Source organism: Terrapene carolina, unplaced genomic scaffold, assembly GCF_002925995.2.
Source record: "Terrapene carolina triunguis isolate 2854851 unplaced genomic scaffold, T_m_triunguis-2.0 Scaffold614, whole genome shotgun sequence".
NCBI classification, from domain to species: domain Eukaryota; kingdom Metazoa; phylum Chordata; order Testudines; family Emydidae; genus Terrapene; species Terrapene triunguis.
The window spans coordinates 69,412-81,171 of NW_020664965.1; the positions used below are offsets into that span (position 1 = coordinate 69,412).

General features: G+C 53.5%; 2 protein-coding genes across 2 annotated transcripts in view; both read left to right on the plus strand.

Annotated features, from left to right (window-relative positions):
- DKKL1 (dickkopf like acrosomal protein 1) overlaps positions 1-438 on the plus strand; it is a 2,894-nt gene extending 2,456 nt beyond the window's left edge. The window contains exon 4 of the mRNA XM_026659251.1: positions 103-438. Within this exon, the coding sequence (XP_026515036.1) occupies positions 103-429 (327 nt within the window). The 3' untranslated portion in view covers positions 430-438. The remainder of the gene's footprint in view (positions 1-102) is intronic.
- A 10,390-nt stretch (positions 439-10,828) lies between these two features.
- The window catches only part of CCDC155 (coiled-coil domain containing 155), a 27,271-nt gene continuing 26,339 nt past the window's right edge, over positions 10,829-11,760 (plus strand). The window contains exon 1 of the mRNA XM_026659260.1: positions 10,829-10,970. Coding sequence (XP_026515045.1) covers positions 10,829-10,970 — 142 coding nt within the window. The remainder of the gene's footprint in view (positions 10,971-11,760) is intronic.

The window sequence follows — 11,760 nt, forward strand, 5'->3', positions numbered from 1 at the left end:
CCCCCCCTGCTCTAACCTCCTTCTCCTCCTAGGGGCATCTCCTCACCAGTCTGGGCCCAGGTACCGTGTCCCACATTCCCCATTTACCTGTGTCTCTTCCAGGGAAGCCAGGCAGAGTCTAGCGAGGAAGGAGCAGGCGGTGGGGCAGAAGCAGAGCCTGTCCTAGGGGGAGACATCCTGCCGATCCCCCGCCCCGGGCTGGCCTTCCTCATCATCCACTTACGGCGCAGAGCCAGGCCCGGGAAGGCCTCTGACACCAGCTGGCCGTACGGCGCATCCCTTAGCGACAGGAGGCACAGGCTGCTAGCAATCCGGGATGGGCTGATGGAAGCCCCCCGCCCTCTGAAAAAAGCTCCCCCCATTACTCGGGCCTGGCACAAAGCTGTAGCACGGAGGCCCCATTTTTTCTTCTTCTTCAGGAAGCTGTAGCAAAAAGGGAGAGACAGACTTGGGTCAGCGATGGAGAGGATGCTGGCGGATCTGCGTATAAAGTCCTGCTCCTTGGTTTTTCTTGCAATAAAAGTTCTCTCTCTGGCAGGGGGTAAATTGGAGAAATGAAATTCTAAACTCAGCTGCTTTGATGTAGGTATCACCCCACTAGATCTGTCCAGGACCCCAGTGCCCCAAGCTGCTTACACTGGCCAGTCCACTCAGCAGTTGGCCTCAAGAATGAGCCAGTGGCAATGGGTTCCGCAGGCTCATGGTGGATTGTCTCTGCTCAGTTTTCAGTTCGCCCTGTTCAGCTTAGCTGAAGGTCCCTGCGGTTCAGGATCATAAGGCAGGCGACTGCACCGCTAAGCCTTACAGCGTCCCGCTCTGGTCTCAGGCCCCCAGCCGTCCCCATTCTCAGGGCAGGCACCTGTGATACTCTCCCGTCACAGCGGGGTTCAGGCTGATTCTCATTAGCTTGGCACCAGCGATGCCAGTGAGCGCCAGCTTCATAAAGCAAAGTATCACTTATGCGGAACAAAAGCATTCCAGAGAAAATAGAGCTAACCGATCGACAGCTTCTATGCCACCCCGGCTTAGCCGGGGACACCCGTCTTCCACACAGGGACCCTGGCAGGTTTGAAAGGTGCTTCGGGGTCTACTGCTCTGGTCTCACAGGGGATCAAAGTTACTGATCTACCTTCTCCACCCCATTTGTTGCTGGCTGTAGCCTCTAGCGGCTGCCCGCATGTTCGTCTCCCAGTTTTTTCCAACGCTCTTCATCAGAAAGATTTCCCAGTCCCCTTGTAGTTGTCACCCGTCATCGAACCCCCTTATAAGGGTGTGTCTACATGACCGCCTCTGCCAGTGGGGGTATGAAGAAGGGTGATCCCTGACTGTGCCAGCAGAAGCCCCTAGTGTTGACACAGTTAGGCTGGCAAAATTGCACTGGTTTCACTCGGTAGGGGTGGAATAAGCTACACCGGTAAAAGGCCAGCTTTGCCAGTGTAGCGGCAGCCGGCGTAGTATTCCAGTACAATGCTCCTAGTGTAGACCTGGCCTGTTTGTACTAGATCCTTTTTAGGATGAGGTGATCAGAAGGAAACTCAGTGGGACTCCATCGCTCCACTGGAGTCAATGGGGCTAGCTCCCTGCACCCACACCGAATTTTGGAGCCGCTGCGGGAAGGGGTGTTGGGAGTGGGGGGAATTGCAGGTTATTTAAACACAAGGCAGGTTTCCTCCAGTGCTCAGACACCTGTGGCAGACAGAATTCTTCACCCAAGTGGCAGCAGGATTGGGTAGCTTGGCATGTGGCATGTCAGCGATGGAGACGAGGAAGCTGCTACAGGGAACAGGTCTCCACTGGATCAGCTGAACTTGTGTGAATGCTCTGCAGTCGGTATCAGCTTCTCAGATAACCCCGGTCGCTTGAGTTCTGCTCAACTCTGCAGAATATTCCCAGTGGTACCGAATGCAAAATAATTTTTCTTAGGTGTATGCCCCCCCCATGGAGTTTGGGGCCCCCTGCTGGGCCAGGTGCTGCACAGACACCCCCTCCCAAGCGAGATCAGGGCGCCCATTGTGCCAGATACTACCCAGACACACCAGTTCACGTGATGGGAACACCAAGCCAGTCTTAGGTAAAACTGCAAGAGCAGCGTGATGAAGTGACACGCCCAAGGTCACCCAGGGAGTTTGTAGCAGATCTGGGAACAGAGTCCAGCTCTCCAGAGTGCCAGGCCAGTATTTCCTCCTCTCCAGATGTTCTGACACCTCCTTTGTGATCAAAGGCGAATCGTTAGGGGCGCAGATTCATAGATTCTAAGACCAGGAGCCATTAGATCATCTAGTGGCCTCCTGCAGAGCACAGGCCAGAGAATTTCACCGTTACCCCTGCTCTGAGCTCACAACTTGTGTTTGGCTGACACATCTCCTCCAGAAAGGCAGCCAGTGTGAATCGGAGGACAGCCAACGATGGAAACTCCACCACTTCCCGGGGGGGAGTTTGTTCCAAGGCTGAATCACCCGCACTTGAAGACGTGTGGGCCTTACTGGACAAATTGGAATTTGTCTAGTTTTAACTGCTGGTCACCGGTTCTCGTTCTGCCTGTCTTTGCTAGATCAAAGAGTCCTTCCACACCCAGGATTTCCTTCCCATCGACCATAGTCAAATCACCTCTTGATCTTCTTTTTGATGAGCTGAACATATCAAGCTCCTTAAATCTCTCACTGTGAGGCATTTTTTCCAGCCCTCGTATCATTTTTGTGGCACTTCTCTGCACCCTCTCTGGTTTTTCAGCCTGGTTTTTCAAATGTGGACACCAGGACTGGCTCCGGGATTCCAGTATTGTCTCACCAACGCCGAATACAGAGGTAAAATCACCTCCCGGCTTCTACCCACTACTCCCCGGTTTGTTCATCCAGGGATACGTGAGCCCTTTTTGATGAGATGGTTGGTGTTCTAACAGAAGTGAGAAATGGGGAGCAATCCTTCTGGGGCAGGGGACCATGCTGACAGGATCTCCCCAGCCGCCTTCCCCCCTTCACTCAGGCACGGTCCGTGGGATGATATAGATACCAGGGTGTCTGGATTAGGAAGGGCGTGGAGTCCTTCTTGCAGCTGCTGCTGAAATACACCCTTCTCCCCAGGGCTGCCTGAGTGACCATGGTTGCCGGACGGCCCAGTTCTGCTCCTCTTCCCTCCTTGCCAGCCAGTGCCGGGAGTGAAAAGCTAAGGACACAGTGAGTGTGGGTGATGCATTGGGGCATCTTCTGTGCCAGAACGGGACTGGCTGGCTCAAGGGGATGGGAAATACAACACGGGGCCTATCCCCTCTAGGGGCCACCTGCTCCAATCCGGCCCCAGCGCAGGGGACTGGCTGTCTCAAGGGGATGATGAATAGGACACGGGGCCTTTCCCCTATAGGGGGCACCGGCTCCAATCTGGCCCCAGGGTGCGGGAGTGGCTGGCTTAGGGGGGCGGGGAATAATGGGCTCCATCTCTCCTCACTGTGCTTTCTGCCCTAGGTGTGTCAGTGGGACAGGGAGTGCTGCCTGGGTTACCTGTGCGTGTGGGGGAAGTGCACGGAAGGTGTGAGCCGTGGCGAGGGCTGGACGAGGTGTGACCCACAGCAAAATGAATGTGCCCTGGGCCTCTGCTGCACCAGCTTTGCCTGTGAGGTGGATTCTCTGCATAACCCCTCCCTGCGGACCAAGCCAGCCAGCTCCCACAACCTCAGGAGGAAGCGGGGGGGCCCAAGAGAGCTAGATCAGTGCTGCCAAAGCAGTGAGAGAAAGCCAGATCCATTGGGGTGGGCATGACCCACCCACATATGGTCACACCTTGTATCTGGGGCCTTTGACCCCCTGTATCTCTGCCACTCCTGCCCCTTCTCGATCCTGGTCTCTCTTAGTCTTTCAGCACAGGTCCATATTCCCCTCGTCGCTCTTGGAGGAGATGACACCTTTTGGGATTCCCGATAACTTGACGAAACCTCTTTCCTTGCACTGTCTTGAATTAGGGCCATTGGCATAGAAAAGTGTCTTAATCCGCCCTCATCTCTCCCTTGTCACAGTCTGGGGCCTTGCCTATACAGAGCAACGCTAGACTCGTAGATTCCCAGAACATTGTGATCATCCAGCCTGACCTCCTGCATAACACAGGCCAGAGGCCTGCCCTGAATTAACTCCCCGTTGAACTAGAACAGATCTTGACTGAAAAATTGCCAGTGATGGAAAATCCCCCACAGCTCTTGGTCAATGGCTCCAATGGTAATTCCCATCGCTGTTAAAAATGGGCGCCTTCTTTCCAGTTTGAATGCAGGGCCGGCTCCAGGCACCAGCAGAGGAAGCAGGTGCTTGGGGCGGCCAATGGTAAGTAGCGGCACGTCCGGGCCTTCGGCGGTGGGTCCCCCAGTACCTCTTGGAGGGAAGGACTGGCTGCCGAATTGCCACCGAAGAATGAAGCGGCGCGGTAGAGCTGCCGCCGATGTGCCGCCGATCGCGGCTTTATCATTTTTTTTTCCCTTCTCCGCTTGGGGCAGCAAAAAAGCTGGAGCCAGCCCTGTTTGAATGTATCTAGCTTTAACTTTCAGCCTTTGTCTGCTGGGCTAAAGATCACTGTTATCAAAATTTCAGTTCCATGTGTAGATACCTGTAGACTGTGCAATTAACTGGAATAGCTCTCGTACTTTATATTCATACCCTACCTCCCTAAGAATTGTTCAGCATTGGAACAGGTGACCAAGGGAGGTTGTGAAATCCCCATCACTGGAGATTTTGGACAAACACCTCTCAGGGATGGTCTAGGTTGACTTGGTCTTGCCTCAGCGCCGGAGGGCTGGACCCGGCAACCCTTTGAGGCCCCTTCCAGCTCTACATTTCTATGATTCATCTGACATAACTTTCAAGCCCTGGGTTGCGACTCCACTTTGGTTAAGGGGTGACTTGATCACAGTCTATACGTACCTACATGGGGAACCAGTATTTGATAGTGGGCTCTTCGACTGAGCAGAGAAATGTCTAACACGATCCAATGGCTGGAAGTTGAGGCCAGACAAATTCAGACTGGAAATAAGCAAGGCGTAAATTATTGGCACAGTTTCCCCAGGGTTGTGATGGATTCTCCATCACCGGGAATTGTTAAATGGAGATTGGCTGTTTCTCTCAAAGATCTGCCCTGAGAATTAGTTCAGGGCAGTTCTCTGGCCTATGATGTACGGATGGTCAGACTAGATGCTGGCTTTGGAATCTCTGACACACGCAGGGAATACTGATTATTTTTGCACTTTCCGAGACCCGGCACTGGCACACATCACAAAGGGAACTCGGTAGATCCAGTTTGGGCATGGGCTATTCCGCCCCTCCCCACACACACACACCATGGCTTGCACAAAATTCAGGACAGAAACCATGTAAGGCTGCTAAAAGATGGGCTCGCTGCAGGACCGACTGGGTGAATTGATCCAGCCTGTGTTACGCCGGAGGTCAGACTAGACCCTTCTGGCCTTGAAATCTGTGCCAGATTTACTACAGCCACCAGCTGCAATCAGGGGCTCCTACTGGGCCAAGGGACACACACTGTGCTAGCTCTGAAGAACTTACAGTCCCTATATTGAACAGAAGAGTTCATATCCCCTGTTTTACAGATGGGGGAGCTGAGGCTGGGAGGCACGGGTTTGAGTCCCTGCTCAGCTACAGACTTGGGCAAGTCATTAAGGCCTAGGTCCAGCAGGGGATTTAGGGGTCGAACTCCCATGGGATCCTTGGAGGATCTGGGCCTTAGCCTCTTTGTGCCCCACTTCTCAGCCTCAGAGGGGTGCTGTGTGGGATAAATGCATTAAAGAGTGAGGTGCTCGGATGCTGTGGACCACAGAGTTGCCCTTAGATGGAGATAAAATGACTCACCCAAGGAGCTGGGAATCGAACTCAGAGCTCCTAGGTCCCTGACCCCACAACCAACCTTCTTCTCCAAGGATCTCCTGGATGTTTGACCACGTCCCTCCTCTCTATGTAGCTCTCCCATTCCCAGTCTGTGCCCCCTACCTGACAGAAGGAGAGACATGTCTGAGCCTGGATGGCAGCCTATTGAACCTGATGGCTTGGGGGATACACGGGAGGTCTAGGCGATCCTGTCCGTGCAGGCAAGAGCGATGGGTAAGGAAGGTTTGGGGCTCACCTCAGCTGCATTGGAAGCAGGGAACCTTGTGATGTCTCGATGTGCTTCAGCTCTAATGCATGTGGTACGGGGCCCCAGGTTGTCACTTGCAAATGGAGACCGAACTCCCAGTCTGCCTTCAGGGCGTGGGCGTAGGTGGGGTGTCTCTTCCTTCGGGTCATGGCAGAAGAGATGTGGATAGATGGATGGAGGGGTATGTGTGGGGAGGAAGGGATGGAGGGTTATATGTGAGGAGGGATGGATGGATAGACAGTTGTGTGTGGGAAAGAAGGAATAGAGTGGGATGGATGGAGGGGAATGGATGCAGATGAACCTGAACCAGTTTAACACATCAACAAGAAACCGAAATCTGTGCTAGATTTACAGATCGCCTTTCAGCCGTCCGGACATTGTCCATCCCTAGTTATCTGACTGGCCCCCCATTATTAGCTGACCGCTGTGACTCCAGAGTCCCCGAGCACACTTAGGGCTTGCACTGAGGCATTCCTGTCAAGCAGCGACCATTATAGGAGGCTTGGGAAGTGGCCTCCATTCACTCTTTGCCACCATTTTGTTTCCCTCCAGATTCAGCACAATGTCCATACGCCACAGGCCAGAGGGCAACATGGATTTGAGGGGCTTGGGCCCACAGCTGTCTTTCCTCCAGCCAAGCCTGGTGCTCTGGGATGAGGAGGATTGGCAATTGGCCAATCAGCTGGGACAGTACTTTGGGCCTGGCTTTTACTGAGCACTCACGCTCAGCCACGGCCGTTAACGACTGACGTGGCTCATTCCTCCCTTCTCTCTTTCTCCTTCCCCTTTTCCACCTCTTCATAGTTTTCCACCTAAATCAGTAGCTTTTCCAGACAAATAGCCTGACAGTGACCGATCTCCGGCCGCTTTGTAGCAAATCAATCTCAACTATTTGATTGACATTAAACACACAGCAGATTCATATTACCCCCTGGGCAATGGCTTCTCAGTGCATGCAGTAATTGTGGGTTTTATTGCTTCAGGGGGCTTGAATCCAGTTTTGTACAGCAATCTATATAAAATCCTGGGCTGCTTTAATTAATCTGCACAACGTCCTATTGGATCTAGCTCTGTTTGGGGCCTATATTCACGTTTTTTGTATTGTCAGTGACAGCTTTTCTGTAATGTGTTTTTGCGTGAGATCAGATGGTGTGTGTACGTGTCAGAGAGAGGGAATGCATGTGGGTTTTGTGGGAGAGAAAGATCAGGCACCTGCTGCTCCTACTTGTAGGAGATCTGTAATCAAGGCTGTATTTTGGGACTTCTGGTTTCATCGTGTGTGCAGTTGTGGTTGGATTCATTATGGTGCCACTTCTGCCTGCCACCTGCTGCTCAGATGCACAAGCTACACAAAGCGTGTGTGGGAACGAGGGGAGCAGAACGACACATAAAACTGAAGTGCTGATGATGCTCATTAGAGATTCCATGACACTTTTTGCAAGAGTAACTCAGGCTGCTGGTACAATTTCAGCTGTGGGCAATTCCGTTCGGCTTCTTGTAAATGTGCTCATTGCTATTGCGTAAAAAGTGGGAGTGTTACTCTCCACTTCCTGTCCTAAACCACTGCCTACGGAAATGATTATTATCCACCTCAGAGTTTGGATTGTGAGGCCTTTTGCCCTAGATCAGAGAAGTGACCCAACTCTCTGATCGCTAGGGGCAGTTCTCAGCCCAGATCCGAGGACTGAGTGGCTCCCACCACAAAAACTAGTGGGTACTGTTAATCTGTCACCAGGCGCTGTTTTAAATCCCCCCACACACACTTGGAAGAGGTCTCCACAGAGTGTGAAATGTATTGGTGAAGGGACAGCTGTTGTTCATGCCTGTCTTGTTTGTGCAAGCATGTCAGGTGCGCAGGCCTTGAATGGTTACACATCTCCATGCCCATTACATGTCTTGGCATCCCATGCTGTCCGTTCTTCCAGAGCTAGGCCGAGGTCATACAGAACCCCCCCACCCCAAGACACCCCCTTTTACAGCCACTTTCCATTGAGGTGTGCCCCTGGGAAGTGTGGAAGCAGTTGGGACTTGGATGGTCTCCTGGGGCACAAAGCTAACCATTTCCAGGGTTTTTTTGGGAGGTGTGTGTGTGTGGGGGGGAATAGAGGGCATGATTGGACCCATGTCATGGGTGGTGGGGAGAATTAATTTTACCAGGGAAAGCATTATGGGGTGGATGGGCCACCCGTGTGAGCAGAGGTCATGTTGGCGTAATGGCACTCCCTGCCTTGCTATTTACGGCCCGTAATATGGAAAGATTATTTCAGGTCTGTAGGAGAATGAATTCACTTTGTTCTCGGGTGGGGGGGGGGGCTACCTGAAGGGTCAAAGGTCATGATGCCACAGCAGCGCCATGTTGTGTACCCTATGGCGCAAAGTACAGCACACTGACTTTATTTATGTGGGGAAAGTTAATCCTCTTTAGTTTGGGGGAGCCCCTCATTTGGGGGTGTCCATGGGCCATCGGTCACAGTGGCATGACAGCTCCTTGCCCCACATGACCCATTTATTTCATGTGGATGAGGGGAATGAATCCATCTTCTTTTGGGGGAGATGCTAATTTAGGGGGAGGCCAGTCATTCATGGGCTCTGAAGGGGTCATTTTGTTGCCGTGACCTCTGACCTCACCCTAAATTGCCACTGTGATTTCTGCTCCTGCGAGTAGCCCTCCAACCCTCAAAGGAGAAAGCCCCCCCTCTCAAGATGGCTGAAATAAGCATCTTTAAGAGGCAGCATCGCTGCAGTGGATAGACCCTCAGGAGATCTGGGCTCTGTTTGAGCCAGGGCAAGTCATTTTGCCAAACTGTGCCTCAGTTTCCCCATCTGTGGGGCTCCCGATACTGCTCATTGGTAACATGCTTTGAGAACCGCAGGGGAAAAGCCCCAGAGCTGGCCCTCAGTCCCAGCCCGTTTTAAGGTCCCCGTCTCATTTGAAGGGGTGCTGCCCGCTTGCCACGCGGCTTGCAGCCTGTCAGACAGTGTTTGTTTCACCTGTGTGGGGGCGCTCACTTTTTTGGGGGGTCCCCTCATTGGGGGTGCCCTGCTCATGAGGGGGGGCAGCCTCTCACCCCTCCTCTATTTAACACATGTGGGGGTGATTAGCCCGGTTTATTTGGGGGACCCCCCCATCCCTCCCCACACCATAAGCCACTGGTGACATAGACCCGCCCCTCCCCCACCGAGCCGAAGGGGCTCGAGCCGCGACCGTTGCTCCCGCCCCCAACCGCCCCAGGTTTGAATGTTCCCGCCTTTCTCGTGGAGGGGCTGCAGCGTTCTGAGGCGCGCGCGCCGGCTGCTGCAAGTGCCGCGGTCCGCCCCCGCCCCCTCCCTGGGTCCTCGCCCCTCCCCCTCCGGGGGCAGCCTGCCCCTCAGCCACCAGGGAGATGGCTGCCCTGGGTTAAAGGGGGGGAGGGAGTGATGATGAGGTACTCCCCAAATCCCCCCCCCCAGCTAATGTGTGTGTGGGAGGGGAATAAATGTTGGGGGAACTTTAAATATCCCCCCCCAATAAACCCACAAGGAGCATCCCACGGCAAAGTGCCCATGCCAACAGCCACCCAGACAGAGCCCTTGGTGCCAATCGCTCTCCCTCAAGGAGCCTGTGCCCAGCCACGGATATGATTTACACCCCCCACCCCACGGTCCCTGCCTTGCCCCCTAGCAGTCACGCCAATCCCAGAGAACCCCACAGACCAACTGCCCCCGTAAAACAACCAACCCCAAATCCCCAGCTTGCCCCCTAACAGTCACGCCAACCCCAGAGAACCCCACAGACCAACTGCCCCCATAAACCACCCAACCCCAAATCCCCAGCTTGCCCCCTAACAGTCACGCCAACCCCAGAGAACCCCACAGACCAACTTCCCCCCCCAAACCACAAAAGAGGTTGGTATCACTAGCCCCACATGGGGAAACCGAGGCACGAGCTGAGGCAGGGATGTGCTGAAGCTCACCCAGCAGGCCAGTGGCCGAGTCAGAAGAAAACCCATTCTCCCTAAATACACCTTCATGTAGGCCAGACATCCCAGATAATGCCCCCCAAGTTACCTGGCCCACTGGTTCATCATGTCCCATTTCACCCCATTTTTACAGACTTTTGGGGGCTGCCTTGAGCTCAGGGCCCTGGTACAATTGTCCCCCCTTCTCTTTCTTTCGGCACTGCTCCCAAATACTCCTCTCAGATAAGCTGTCTACCCTAAATCCACCCCCTCGGGTAGGGAGGGCAGCCCTGGATAACCCCACAAATAAGCTTTAAATGGGCGCGGGGGGTGACTTGACCTCCACATTGCCCTCCCTCTGCTCTGTTTGATGGATGCCCCATTTGATTAGACAAGACGGTTTCCATTCTGAGCACGGGTCGGGTTCCCCTGGGACCTCTTCCAAAAGCGAACACAGTTTGGGGCCAAGTTCTGATGGCACCACTGGGACAAAACCCTCTCCTAGATACACCCGCGCGTAATCTGAGGGTCTGGCTGTACTGGTAAATACACCAATTCAGCTAACCCAGTGGCTACCCCTGTACAGCTAGCCCGTCAGTCTAGGGAGTCCCTTGCTACCCGTTCTAACCTCTCTTCTCGTCTAATTTAATTAGATCAATCAATCTGCTGCAGTTTACCCCATTCCCAACAGAGAGCTTGCTTGGAGGGCATCACCTGTCTGTTTTATTGCAGGGCCAGCTAAGGTGACGGGAGACATGGCCTCGGGAGACATGCTTTCCCCGCAAGGGGACGCTTCCCCCTGGATCAGGTATGAACTCGGCTGCTGTGGAGAAACAGGTCAGCCGGTGAACATGGAGACCACGTCTAACCCTGCAGCAGTTGCAGAATTGCCCATGGTCCAGTCGTCAGAGGGTATGTAGCGCCCTTTATGGGGTCTGTCTATCTACTCTATGTCCCCCATTACTGCAGTAATTGAGCACCTCACATTCTTTAATGCTACCTTATGAGCTGAGGAAATGGCACCCAGAGGGTGCTTAAGTGCTTTGCTGAATGGGGGCCCACGTGTCTAACCCACACCGTTGCAGATACGACCTTGAAAACGTGACCCAAGTCGTCAAGTGAGCAGTACGGTCTGCCTGAGTCTGCAGCAATAGCTCGGAGAGATTCCTCCAAATGGATTGTTGTTCTCTGAAACCTACGGAGGACAAATTCACTGTCAACACTGTTAACTTGCCCACGGTCAAACAGCAAGACGGGGTTAGAACCCAGGTGTTCAGAAGGCCTAGCCTGGTGCACTGCCTGCTAGACCATGCTGCCTCCCAGGTTAGGCCCTGATTCTGCAATCAGATCGGTACAGGAGCCCCGGTGGTGCAGACTAGATTTCAGGACTGGGGCCTTTCTGTGTGAGCTTAAGTGTGAAGAGGAAAAGCAAGGAGCACATTTGGTATAATGCTGGGACAGTTCATGTAAGGTGCTCTGTACCTTGACTAGCACTAAATGCTGTGTTCTCACGCCAGAGGGACTCTTTTAAAAGAGATCAGTCCTGCTTTGAGCAGGGGGTTGGACTAGATGACCTCCTGAGGTCCCTTCCAACCCTGATATTCTATGATTCTATGAACGCTGATGCTGTCTTTGTAGGGTGCATGCAGGGCCGGCTCCAGCATTTCTGCCGCCCCAAACAAAAAAAAAAAAAAAAAAAAAA